Raw genomic sequence first — 14919 nt, forward strand, 5'->3', positions numbered from 1 at the left:
GTAAAATGTACCCCTTCCTACTTTGCATTGTTGTGTGTGTGTGTGTGTAAGAAGTAGCTCCTTTAAAGCAGAGGCTTTGTTTTAGACATCTTTGTATTGCACTGAAGACATAATACAGCATCTTTCTGAACAAATATGTAAAATGAGTAAATACTTAAAAAAAAAAAAAGGGCTAGGAAGACTAAAAACCAACAGCAACTCTTAGTCTTATTATGATTTTCCTTCTTTTTGCATTTATGTTTCTTTCTTTACCTAGTTTTCTTACCTGAAGGTATGTTATTCTCCGCTGGACCAGCTCTGTCAGATCTTTGGCCTCTTTTTCCCGCCAATCACCCGCTCCATCTGTTTGACTGAGGTAGTATAGATCCGTCATTATAGACCTATAAAACAAACAACATTTGGAAGTTTAACTTACTTGTACTTCATCATAGGATTACACAAAATCATAAGAAGAGAATCAAATTCTTCATAAAGATTGATTGATGCTCACTGATGCTGGTTCTCCTTCTTTATTTTCTATTAAGACTGTGAAATTCAACAATTAGTCCCTAACATCCAAGATTCGTTTCTACAGTAAATTTCCACCACTGAGAAAAATATACTGTTTTCCCCCAGGCCAGTCAGCTGCACTTATTTCCCAACACAGAGAACTACAGGTATCAGGGGGAAGTGGAAACCCATAGCAAAGAAATAGGTAAATTAACATAAGGGAGAGAAATAAGTTGGTGCCAGTACTTGAATACTACATTTTTGTTCTGTCATTTCTTTACCCCTCTTAACTTATCTCTTCATACATAAACACTCTGAGTGGTTGGAATAAAAGATGACAGGAAAATTCTGACATAACTCTTAAACAATTTCCAAACCAAGGTTCAGCAAACATTTTTCTATAAGGGGCCTGATAGTAAATATTTCAGGCTTTGTGGGCCTCTTTTGCTTTTGTAGCAGGAAAGCTGCCAAAGATAGTAAGTAAATGCATGCATGTGCCTGTTTTCCAATAAAACTTTATTCACAAAAACAGGGTATGGCCCAAAGTTGGATCTTTGGGAGGTGCTTATTAGGTCATGAGGGTAGAACCCTTATGAATGGGATTAGTGCTCTTATAAAAGACTCCACAGAACTCCTTAGCCCCTTCCACCATGTGAGGACACAGTGAGAAGGTGCTGTCCATGAATAAGAAAGCAGGTCCTCACCAGACACCAAATCTGGACTTGATCTTGGACTTCCCTGGCTCCAGAACTGTGAGAAATGTTTCTGTTGTTTATAAGCTACACAGTTTTTGGTATTTTTGTTATAGTAGCCTGAATGGACTACACATTGCTATTTATACTCCAATGCCTCAGAGTTGTCTCAGAGCTTTTACCTTGTATATGAAGAGTACCTACTAATAATTCTACAACTAAGAGAAAATATCCACTGGGTGTGGGTGAAAGTAATACATGGTACTGAAGGCCAGTCAGAAAAATGATCCAATGTCCTGTGCCTTACAGCACTCTGAAGAAGGGGATTAATTAGTGAGAACTCATTTAAGAGATAATGAAACCAGCCTTTAACAATTGTGATTTACCTAGGAGTACATGGCATAGTCTCAATTCTCTGTTACTAGTTGCTAAACCATTTAATAACAAACCAATGGCACCCCCACAGGAAAAACCAAAGTCTTATTTATTATCATAGAAAACCATTAAAACTACACACAATTAGCAGAGAGTATCTAATAATAGCTAGCATCTTTGAATAAAGCAAAACTATTAATGTACAAATAAAAGTTAAAAATAATAGCCATAATTTAAAATACTCATCCAACAGTGGGTCATCTGTGAAGGATTTTAGGCGTTTGCTTAATGTGTCAACATTAGTGCACAGAACACTTTGCACCTTGACTGTTGCCATGTTTGCCCTTCTTTAAACAGGGCAACAGTTGATTATGTGATGTTTTATTTTTATATTATTCTAACTGAAGAGTCAAAACATTTTCAAAATATTTTATGAAAAAGAGTAACTGTAGTTGGAAACACCAAACCTACAACTTACTGCCTCCTTGAGAAATTAACTTACAGTCTTACACAACAGACAGAGGTTCAACTTTTAAGTTTTTTTCAGATAATAAAACTGAGGCCCCTATAGATTATTATGTAGCCTACAGTACTCTTTTATAGTTTTACTAGGGGAAATGTCACCACCCATATGATATTGTGTGAGCTGATCATGGAAATACATGAGAAATCTTAGACTATAATGGTGTTACAGGGCTCAGCTGGAAGTTTATTTTCTGTTTTTTTTTAAGGTTTATTTATTTATTTATTTGAGAGTGTCCAATCAACCACACCCAAGGAGATGTAAGGTTGGGGGCAGGCAAAGCAGAATCAGAGCAATTAGATGAGACACCTTTTCTACCTTTAGATTCTCCTTCCAGTGCAAACTTTATTTTAGAGGAGGATGTTTCCTTACTGAAGATGGAGGATCATGATCTGGCTGATAGAGACTAAGTGATAAGAAGAATAAGGACAATTTCATATGACAATGTTCCCTCTGTCCATGGATATTGGGGGGAATGTTCTAGTACCACTTAAAAATAAGCCTGGATTCCTTAGGAGAAAGACAATCATACACAAACATTTTGTCTAAAGGAATTAAAAACTGAAGAAAGAGTGATCTACATTCCAGTTTAATGTAATTCTCAATCGGGTCACATCTCAAAGAACTTAAGGTCTTCCTTCATTCCCTCCTGTGTGTGTGTGTATGAAATAAAAAACAAGAACAGCTTTGAAGGTTCACAAAACTTAACTTTTCAAGAATGGAAATATCAACTCTTTGACCTTTCAAAGACAGTCTAGTAGCATCTACCTTATAAAGAGAGTGAAAACACAAGCTATTGTGCTATAATAGCTATGATCAGCAATTCGGATCAAATAAATCTATAAGCTATTAAGCTACTAATCTTCCCTATAACCAGATATTGCACTCCTTATCTGAGTCGAAGTCCTTTCCTTTGCTACATAATCCCCTATACAGAGTATCAAACAATCAGCATAATTAGCCATAAGTATCATTTATCATTTGGGAAATATCTCACCTCAGTCTTACCAAAGCGTTTTATATATTACTGATAATGAGATGATGCAGACCAGGCCAGAGCAATGAGATGTGCTGCTTCACCAGATAATTTCTCAGTAATTTCAGTCAACTAAGTTGAGAAATAGTTCATCAGCCCTGTAAGCCCTCCTGTCATTCAGTCTGAAGTTTAATAATTGCTATAATTTAAAATCAGAAAAGAAGTAGCTCCAGGAACTACTTCATAAACATTGGTGTCTGGCAATATAAGAAATGCAAAAAGAACCAAAGCAACAGTGATTAAGTTAAATATGTCTCTGGGCAACCTAAGATGGTGATAAGGCAGAATTTTCCATGATATCCGCAGAGGTTCAGGGACAGATATGTACAGCTATAAATCCAAGCACTGAACCCATACTACTACACAAATAATAAAATCACAATGACAAAAATAATCACTCTAAACTGTTAATTTTCTTCTATTTGAAAGAGGCCACAGTCAACTCATGATCAATGATGTCAAAAGCAGCAGGTAAATTTGACTGTATTACTAGGAAGTATGGTGATATGCAATTGCTAGAATGAAACCATCACTTGAAAATCTAGTTTGGCAGTGTCTTATAAATTAAAGAGACACTCAACACATGACCCACAAATCCAGCTCTAGATATTTAATCCAAAAGCAATGAAAACATGTTTCTGCAAAAACATGCGTGTTAATGTTTGTAGTGGCTTTACGCATAATCACCAAAACAAGTAAACAACCCAAATGTCCTTCAACTGGTGAATGGATAAACTATGAGTGGTATATCCATACAGTGAGATATTACTTAGCAATAAGAAGAATCAACTACCAATACACAGAACAACGTGGTGAATCTCAGGTGCATTATGCCAAGTGAAAGAAACCACAGTCAAAAAGCTACATAATATAATGATTGCATTTACACAAAATTCTGGAAAAGGCAAAATTATAGGTACAGGAAACAGACCTAATGACAACCAAGGACTGGGGTTGGGAAGGTGCTGACTACAAAAGAGCATGAGGAAATTTCTCAGGGTAGTAGCAATGTTCTGTATCTTGATTGTGGTGGTGGTAACAAAACTGCAAGCATTTGTCAAAACTCATAGAAACACAGACTAAAATACATACATTTTATTGTATATAAATTATGTCACAATAAAACTGATTTAGAAAGGGGGAAAAAAAGAGGATCAGTGTTTCTACCAGAACAAAGTTTTAAGAAAAAAAAAAAAAAAACCCTTTCGAAAAAACAAAAGCCCATAAATTTGTTACCTATAATTGATGTCTTTCTGAACTAAATATTGACAAAAGTGATTCATAGGGAAAGCTGAACAAAAACATTGATCAACTCAACCTCTAACTGATTTCTCAGAGAACACAGACTTTTAGTCCAGAGGCAACCTATATACTATATTCGGGCAAGGGTAAAAATGCAATGAGGATTTTTGTGTAATGTAAAAATCACCAGAGGCAAACACAAAAGTCTGTTTTAATTTTAATTCTTATACTTAAAAATCTTGAATATTATCAGTAAGATGGCATATTCCTCATACACACAAATCCTCTCTACTTGTACATTCGTAACTTTAGGGTTATTTCTCTAGTGTCTGGCTATGCTTTTTGCTCATTATTGTCTCACTGCATTCTGATACAGCTGCCTCAAGTTAAATTACTACCCTGTGAAGTTACATCCCAAGTTCCTTAGAACTTCTGCTTTAGATAGCAAAAGAAATTGACTGGGGTACCTTGGGTACCTTTCCATTTTTGTTTTCAGTAAAATAGTATTATTTAACATCTACTAAAAGGTAGTGTCAGGAACATAATATATTTAAAACAAAATGCAACTCACAAAAAATTTAACATTGATTTACATCAACTTTAGGGCCCACTTTTTACATTTGTACGTGTTTTTCCATTTCGACATACAGTCACAAAATATATGCACAAAATAATTCTTTAAATAATAATTTTAATTTAGGAAAGACCTGAAAGTTAAATTCTCAAGTACTTTAATTAAATCACTCAAAATTTAAAATTAAACACTAAGAATTCAATAGCCAAAATTCTCCTTTAAATACCACCTAGTCTACCCAACTCAAATCCTCTTCAGATCTACATTTTCCTATAAAGCTTCGATAAGCAAAGCACACAAGCACACAGCTCCAATTAGCAGAATCATGATGCCCAGAATTAGCTTTAGGGTAGAGAAGCAATAAGGACATAGTCAGCATTTGGTCTGATGATCTAAGTACGGCTAAAACTTACAAAGGGAGGGCTGAATGCCTCTTGAAATTTATGCTTACTTCTGTAGATTAATGCTAAGATGATTCCAATAAACTGATGGATTTTATTTGTAATTTCACTTAAAATAGCACAACAATATTTCAAAATCCGTACAATATTGCTAATGATGTTAATATATATGAATCTCTTGGTTGTGGAGTAATTCTTTTCTTCTTCACAGTGGTAGGTTGTGTTAATACAACAATTTTTCTTTTACTGTTCACTAATGAGACAGTAATTGCCATCAGAATCCTACTGGGAATATAGACTTGTATATATAATAGGCATAAGGACAGGTTTCATTTTATTTATAATGATTCTCAGATACACTGTGTTCTGCATGAATACACCAGTACCAAAAGGTTTTCCTTTCTATGGAAGATAAACTGCATATTTTCAGGAATGTGTAAACAGGAGAAATAAACTTAACAGGAGATTTCAGATTCTTATTTCTAGCAACTAAATAGAAAAATAATTAAAAGAATGCACCCTTTAATCAAAAAACTGTTAACCTTTAATTAGAAATCCTAAAAAGGTGCTATTTTAAAGTTTTTAATGTCTGAATTAGAAACATAACTGCCAGCCTCAGTATGAGTTCCAATGTACTGTAATGTAAAAACTGCATACTCCAATTATTGATTGTATATGAAGGAAATTTACAGGAAGATATTTTAATGTATTACTGGCTGACATCACTACCTTCAGAGTTTACTTAGGGCTTATTATATAAAGATTTCTATCCAAATCAAAACCTCAATGAGATACCACCTCACACCAGTCAGAATGGCTAAAATTAACAAGTCAGGAAACGACAGATGTTGGCGGGGATGCGGAGAAAGGGGAGCCCTCCTACACTGTTGGTGGGAATGCAAGCTGGTGCAGCCACTCTGGAAAACAGGATGCAGGTTCCTCAAAAAGTTGAAAATAGAGCTACCATACGATCCAGCAATTGCACTACTGGGTATTTACCCCAAAGATACAAATGTAGGGATCCGAAGGGGTACGTGCACCCCAATGTTTACAGTAGCAATGTCCACAATAGACAAACTGTGGAAAGAGCCAAGATGTCCAGCGACAGATGAACGGATAAAGAAGATGTGGTATATATATACGATGGAATATTATGCAGCCATCAGAAGGAATGAGATCTTGCCATTTGCAACGACGTGGATGGAACTGGAGGCTGTTATGCTGAGCAAAATAAGTCAATCAGAGAAAGACATGTATCATATGACCTCACTGATATGAGGAATTCTTAATCTCAGGAAACAAACTGAGGGTTGTTGGAGTTGGGGGTGGGGTAGGAGGGATGGGGTGGCTGGGTGGTAGACATTGGGGAGGGTATGTGCTATGGTGAGTGCTGTGAATTGTGCAAGACTGTTGAATCACAGACCTGTACCTCTGAAACAAATAAAGCAATATATATTAAGAAAAAAAAAAAAAAAAGAAGATAGCCGGAGGTGAAAAATGAAGGTGGGGAATCGGAGGGGGAGACGAACCATGAGAGACGATGGACTCTGAAAAACAAACTGAGGGTTCTAGAGTGGAGGGGGGTGGGAGGATGGGTTAGCCTGGTGATGGGTATTAAAGAGGGCAGGTTCTGCATGGAGCACTGGGTGTTATGCACAAACAATGAATCATGGAACACTACATCAAAAACTAATGATGTAACGTATGGTGATTAACATAACAATAAAAATTTTAAAAAAAGATTTCTAGAAATACATTTTATTTTTATTTAAAAATTTTTTTTTTAAGATTTATTTATTTGTCAGAGAGAGAGCAGAGAGAGAGAGAGAGCACAAGCAGGAGGAGCAGCAGGCAGAGGGAGAAGCAGGCTCCCTGTTGAGCAAGGAGCCCGATGTGGGCCTTGATCCCAGGACCCTGGGATCATGACCTGAGACAAAGGCAGATGCTTAACCGACTGAGCCACCCAGGTGCCCCTAGAAATACATTTTAAATAATATTTTCCAGTGATATGTTTTAGTTGATGAACTACGTTTGGGAATTATTGTCCTTGAAACCTCAGGTACTCTTCTCCTAAATATGGTAGGTATCACTTACCATTCAGCAGGGAAATTAACAGAAATTCCAGTTTATATTCTTAGATTATAATCTTTACCAAAGCCCAAGTGAAATGTAAAAAAAGAATAGCACCTTTCATGATGTCCCAAATCTGACAGAAATTCATCTGCATGTCTTTGGAGTACATTTCCTTCTAAATTCTTTAATTTCTTCAATTCACTTTGTAGAAAAAACCAGAGCTCTTTAGCTCCATTTTCAATCCTCCTCCTTAGGATTTCATGATCCTTCCCCAGACCTGCAGTCAAAGAATAAATAGTATCAATATTCCCAACATTTTGATGAAAGAAAGTCTTTAATTATTTGTGGTAATATCAACATATTAAAGAGGAAAAACACTGCATAATCACCTACCATTTCTAGTTTGTTTCTTGTAATTTTCAATCTGTTCTTTGGCCTTCAAAAGCTGTTCTTCTAAAGCACGAACCCTTCCTGAAGCTGGCCCCTGATCAATGGGACCTTCTGGTATCCTGTAGTTCAAAAAAGAAAATGTAAACATTTAGCTTATAAATTATGCAACAAAATTAAAGCTTACTTTGCTACAACATATTTCTCGGTAACTCTAGAAGTCACAAACCATATATTAGAAGTACAAAATAAAATTTTTTCTCCAAAGGTGTAGGATAAAGCATAAACAATGGAATGATACTGAACAAAAACAGAAAAAATAATCTAGCTCAGAAATCTATGATCTTCTAGGAATAAAGGAATCTTTAGAACTGTGTCCTAAAAACTCTCATCATATTACTTAGAAAAACACCATCAGTAGCAAAGTGGTCAATTCTTCATTAGTGTCAAGAGCAACAAAGGTGAAGGACAGGGTGACAAAAAGGCTTAAGGGAAATAAGAAAGCATGTATCTGAACATGTGCCTGTGCTCAAATAGCAAATACAAATTATTTCTGAATTAACCACAGTATCAGGCTATGTAAATCTGTGCTCCAATTCATGAACTCATGACCTTAGATTACTAAGTACTGGTTTTATAGAAGGGTAAGACAAGACTAGGAGATGAAGTATATCAGGAAAAACACCTGAAGATTAATGTCCTGTTTGTTTCCATCAGAAATGAAAAATACCAGTCAACAACATAAAATGTTGGAACATAGCAGAGGAACTCCAGGATCTCTTGTTTATATGATCAACCTATCTGTACAACTTACAAACAGGACTTGTTCTTAACATGGTTTGTTTTTATATGACTTTGGCAATATTCTGTACTCCATTTTAGCCATAAAAGACATCTACATCCCAATCCTGGAACCTATAAATGCTACGTTATATGGCAAAAGAAACTTTAAATATGTGATTAATTAAGTTAAGGATCTTGAGATGGGGGGGTAAGATATCATCCTGGATTATCCAGGTGCGCCCCAACTGTAATCACAAAGGTTCTTATAAGAGGGAGATTTTACTGTAAAAGAGGAGAAGATGGTGTGGCTATTAGCTTTAAAGATGGAGGGTGGTGGGGTCATGAGCAACAAATATGAGGAATGCAACTTTAGAAGCCCGGAAAAGCAAGGGAACAGATTCTCCCCTAGAGTTTCCCAGAGGAAATATGGCCCTGCTGACACTTCGGTTTTGGCCCAGTAAAACTCACTTCAGACTTCCAGCTCCCAAACTGTAAGAGAATACATTTCTATTGTTTTGAGCCACAAAGTCTGTGGTATCTGTTACAGCAGCCATAGAAAACTAACACACATACACATACACATCCATACATCCATCTGTATATATACATTTGCGTAATTATTGTGAAGATTAAATAATGGCTGATTTTTCTTCCAAAATCTATAAAAGTACTTAGCACAATATTTGGCAATAAACTTTCAGGACTATTGTATCTGGGCTCAATCATTTTAGAGATGAGCTGTAATCTCAAAATATCTGGGGTATCCTTATCACAATCATTTTAAGGAAACAATTTTTAAAATATACTTGGCAGAACTTAAATTCAGATGTCAACTCAGTCATTTGATGCAAAGACTCCAATACAGATTTCTTATTCCTTTTCGAACCCTTTTTTATATAGCAGAGGAAGCCAAATTAACTATTACTTACCTATACCACTTCAGAATACATGTTTAGTAAAGAAGCTCTTGGTATAGCTCTACCAGAGTAAATGAGGTATTCTGTAATTGTATGCATTAACATTGAACAGCAGCATGAAAAATAATGATTCTCTAACCATGAGTATCCCAGGCTACAAAATTTGAATTACAAAGCCTTCATTTGTATACATATAAAGTGAATAATGATAAAATATATAGAGTTGTTAGGTGCACAATTACCCAATTTATAAGCTCAAATGTGCATACATTCATAAATGAGGCATTTCCTGGTATATAATTTTTAAAATTTGGCTTTTAATCTCTTTCTGAATTAGATGGCTGATTTCTAGGAAATAATTTGAAAACAGAATAAAACTACTACCTCTTGGAATTTATTTTGACAGCAATATGCCATAGGACAAGAATGTCCTTTTCCAGAACATACCTTAACGATAGAAAATTTCAGACAATACAAAGATATGTCTAGGTTCTCCTTTTTATCTCATTTCTTCATATATTGATGGAAAAACATTAGTGTAAAATAGGTAAGAAAAAACAGCATAAAATCATTTCAGCAGATTTCCATTAAGTACTAAATCCAATTTAATTTTAATAAAACATACATGAATTAGTAATTTATATTACATTATAATATACAATAATCTAATCCAACTGTGGATACACTGTAGATAAAAGTAATGGAGAAGCCAGTGTAAAAAAAGTACACAATAAGGACTATTCTTTCCAAAACCCATCCAGAAAAGAGTCAATCTGCAAGGACATTACCTGTATATTTGGGATTTGAGGGTTTTTTTTTTTTTAATCATACTCACTATACAAAAGATATATAGGACATCTTCTTCCTATCAAGATGAAGCAACAGAGATTAAATTTACCATAATTCCTGAAACAAGTGAAAACCCAGACAAAACGTATTTAACAATGGTTTAATAAAACTGGTATCAGGAGACCGCCACTAGAAAGATAGCAAAATAGGTGGTTCCCAACTTCGGTCCCCTTCAGGGAAAGGGCAACTAGCAACTATCTAAAGACAAGATATTTGTGAAGTTCCCAGAATATGGTGGTGAGGCTGAAGCATTCACTTGGGCCACAAAACCCGAGAAAAACCTCATTAGAATAAGGTAAGAGGAGCAGTTTCACTATGACTGCATTGTTCCTCCCCCAGGTCAGTGCAGTGCTCACTACAGTTTCTCCAGTGAGAAAAGGAAGAGTGCAAGGTGGACATCAAGCTTCCCTAGCATCCCTGATGCCTCCTGGGAGCTCCACTTAAGCAATGCCTCACAGAGACTACTGTGAGAATCAGCTACAGTTAGAGAAGGGGAAAGGGACCCATAGCAACAAGCGTGCAGATCTTGGCCAACAGCATTCCTGTTAGTTGTGGGGCCTGGGCAGAGATCCCAGACCCTGGCTCTGATCATTTGCAGAGCTGAGCTAGTGCCTCCAACTGGCCAGGGAGCTTAAATGGCAGTTCTTCTTGGTTTGGGTCCCCAGCCAAAGGGATACCTTGGTGAGGAGTCCCACCTACACAAGAAGCAAGTCAGCAGCCCTGATCAAATGCTGAGCATAGCCTCCAGCCCCACTTAAGCAGGAAGCCTGCCCTAAGCTGCTGGGCCTATGCAGCACATCCTATGGCCCACTAAAGCAGAGAAACAAGTCACTGGCCACACCTAACTGCTGGGCATAGTCTCCAGTCCCACCCAAAAGAGAAGACTGACCAAAGATGCCAGGCAGCCATGGGCAGCATACGATACATCCTATGGCCTGCCTAGGCAGTGAAGCAAGTCAGTAGCCCCATCAAACGTCTAAGTAATAGCCTCCATAGCCTCCAGCAGCTCCTGACTGGGAATCCTGGCCAGGGATCCCAGGCAGCCACACAGCCCATTCTACAGTTCCATTCAGGTAGGGAGCCAACCCCAGCAGCACCACCCTACTGTTGAGCATAGCTTCCAGCTCTGGGGCTCAACCTGACAGCTCTATCCAACAGCACAGATAGCCTACAGCCCCATCCAATTGCTGGGCATAGCTTGCAGACTGACCCAGACAGAATACAGAGCCAGTCACCCCACCCAATCACAAAGTATAGCCTGTGGCTCCACCAGACCAATGAGCCCAGAAGGTAACCCTGCCTGACCATGGAGCACAGCCTTCAGTCCCATCCAACTGTGGGGTACAGCTGCTAGTCATTCCCAACCAGAAAGCCCAGCAAGAGACACTGTCAAACAGCAGAGCACAGCCAGTAGCCTGCTCAATTGTAGAGCTTAGCCTGCAGCCCCATCCAACTTGGGGCACAGCCTACAGCCCCATCTGATTAAGGAGCACAGCCTGAGTTCCCATCTGGTTGCAAAGCCCTGTGTATGGCCTTAATTGAATGTAGAGTCCAGCCAGTGGCACCATCAAGCCAGGGGGCACAGCTTGGGGACTCAATTGACTAGAGGCAAATTTGGAGTTCAGCATGTGGCCTTACGCAATCGCAGAGGGCAACCAGCAATACCACCCTGCCAGGAAACATAACCTGCAACCTGTCCAACCATATGTGATTGCAAAGCCCAGCAAGTAGCTCTGCCTGAACACAGACACAAGCCAGCAGTTATGCTTGAATGCAGAGCCCAGCCATCAGACCCACCTGACTGCAGAACAGTGGCAGTTCCCCCCCACCAACCTCAGAGGCACAGACACTGGCCCCACCCAACTAGAGAACCTGATGGCACACACTGCTTGCCAGAAGCTGCTAGCAGCTGCCTGCAGAACCCTCAGCTGAGCTGAATGGTGAAGGTCTTTCCCTGCCAAAGCAAACCTACAATGGCTGGAAAAGAAACTGTTTCCTCAAATGAGCAAATACCAACATAAGATTATGAGGATCAGGAAGAATCAAGTAAACATGACACCACCAAAAGAAACTAATAAAGCTCTAATAACTAACCTTAAAGAAATAAAGATCTAAAAAAATAAATAATTAAAAATTTCAAAAAGGATCTATTAACTATATAAAAAAGAATTTAGAACAATCCTTTTAAAGGAATTTGGTAACTACAAGATAATACAGATAGGCAACTAAACAAAATTAGGAAAACAATACATGAACAAAATGGAAGGTTCACCAAAAAACAGAAACCATAAAAAAAAAAATAAAATAAAACAAAAAAGCAATTCTAGGGCTGGAAAATACAATAACGGAACTGAAGAATTCAATAGAGAGCTTCAACAATAGACCTGACCAAGCAGCAGAAAAAATTTGTGAATCTGAAGCAGTCATTTGAAATTATCCAGTTAGAGGAGCAAGAAGAAAAAAATTTAGAAAGTGAAAAAGACTGTATGAATTATGGGATTCCATAAGAGAAACAATCTATAATTATTGGAGTCCCAGAAGGAAAAGAGAAGGAGAAAGGGGCAGAAAGCTTATTTAAAGTTACAATTTCCGAAATCTGGCGAGAGATTTGGACATCTAAGTTCATGCAGCCTGAAAGCCCCTTTAAAGTTTCAACCCAAAAAAATCTTCTCTAAGGCACATTATAATAAAACTATCTAAAATCAAAGACAGAAAATTTTAAAAGCAGCAAGAGAAAAAAAAATTTTTACATACAAGGGAACCTCCATGAGGCTATCAGTGGCTTTCTCAGCAGAAACCCTACAGGTCAGGAGAGAGTGGGATAATATATTCAAAGTGCTGTAAGAAAAATACTACTAACAAAGAACACTTCATCTGACAAAGCTGTCCTTCAAAAATGAAGTAGAGATAAGGAATTTCCAAGAGCAACAAAAGTTGAGGGAGGTCATCACCACCAGACCAGCCTTATAAGAAATGCTAAAAGTTCTTTTAAGTTGAAATGAAAAGATGCTAATTAGTAACATGAAAACATATAAAAATATAAAACCCATAGTAAAGGAAAGTATATAACTAAATTCAGAATACTACAATACTGTAATATCGTAGTGTTTTAATCATTTCATTCTGGCATAAAAATTAAAAGACAGACTATAATTGCAATTATTTGTTAACCCCTATACAATATAAAAAGATATAATTGTGACATTCAAACATAAAATGTGGGGAGAGAGTAAAAGGGTAGAGGTTTTTTTGGATGATCAAAGTTAGGTTGTAATCAGCTTAAAATAGACTATTATAAGATGTTTCATGTAACTCTCATCGTAACCATAAAACAAAAACCAACAGTAGATGCACAAAAGATAAAGAGAATACAATCAAAGAATACCACCAAGTAAAATCATCAATCACAAAGGAAGACAGCAAGTGAGGAAGAAAGGGGAAAAACTACAAAACATCCAGAAAATAATTAATATGATAGCATTAGTGTTTACCTATCAATAAGTACTTTAAATGTAAATGGATTAAATTCTCCAATCAAAAGGAAGAGAGTGGCTGAATGGATTAAAAAAAAAGATCTAAGTATATGCTGCTGGTAATATTTACATCAGCTTTAAGGACACATATAGGCTCTTCCAGTGAAAGGATGAAAAATAATATTCCATGAAAATGGTAACCAAAAGAGAGCAGGAGTAACTATACTACCAGAAAAAATAGACTTTAGGTAAAAAAACTGTAACAAAAGACAAAGAAGTTCATTATAGAATGATAAAGACGTCAGTCATCCAAGAGTATATATCAATTGTAAACATATACGTACCTAACATTACAGCACTTAAATATATTAAGCAGCTATTATCAGATCTGAAGGGAGAAACAGACAACAATAATAGCAGGTTCTACTACTACTGTGGGGACCCCACCTCCAACAATGGATTGATCAAACATAAAGTTAATAAGGAAATACTGGATTTAAACTATACTTTAGACAAAACTGACCTCATCGGCACATACAGAACATTCCAACCAACAGCAGCAGAATACACATTCAAGCACATATGGAACATTCTCCAGGACAGATCATATTTTAGGTCACAAGAAATGTCTTAGCAAATTTAGAAGACTGAAATCATTCCAAGTATCTTTCCTGACCAAATGGTATGAAACTAGAACTAGGTAACAGGAGAAAAAAATGGAAAATCCACAAATATGTAGAAATAAAAAACCACACTCCTGAGGAAAAAATGGGCCAAAGAAAAAAATCAAAAAGGAAATAAAAAAATATCTTGAAACAAATGAAAATGGAAAACCAACATACCAAAACATAGGGGATACAGAAAAGCAGATCTAAGACAGAAGTTGATAGTGATAATACTTATATTAAGAAATGAGACATTCAAATAAACCATCTAAATTTATATTTTAAGGAAATGGAAAAAGAACAAACTAATTCCAAATAAGCAGAAGGAAGGAAATAACAAAAATATGAGCAGAAAGAAAGTGAAATGGAGAAGAGGAAAACAATAAGACAGCTTAATGAAACTAAAAGTTGGTTTTTTGAAAAGATAAGCAAAACTGACA

General features: G+C 36.7%; 1 protein-coding gene across 5 annotated transcripts in view; it reads right to left on the reverse strand.

Annotated features, from left to right (window-relative positions):
- FUT8 (fucosyltransferase 8) overlaps positions 1-14919 on the reverse strand; it is a 316354-nt gene that overhangs the window by 90878 nt on the left and 210557 nt on the right. For all 5 annotated transcript variants that reach the window (XM_034992730.1, XM_034992728.1, XM_034992729.1 and 2 more), the window contains 3 exons: positions 7799-7914; positions 7520-7682; positions 266-380 (listed from right to left, as the gene is read on the reverse strand). In XM_034992730.1, coding sequence (XP_034848621.1) covers positions 266-380; positions 7520-7682; positions 7799-7914 — 394 coding nt within the window. The remainder of the gene's footprint in view (positions 1-265; positions 381-7519; positions 7683-7798; positions 7915-14919) is intronic.

The sequence above is a fragment of the Mirounga leonina genome, unplaced genomic scaffold (assembly GCF_011800145.1).
Source record: "Mirounga leonina isolate KUSES-001 unplaced genomic scaffold, KU_Mleo_1.0 Mir_82, whole genome shotgun sequence".
In the NCBI taxonomy this organism is placed as follows: domain Eukaryota; kingdom Metazoa; phylum Chordata; class Mammalia; order Carnivora; family Phocidae; genus Mirounga; species Mirounga leonina.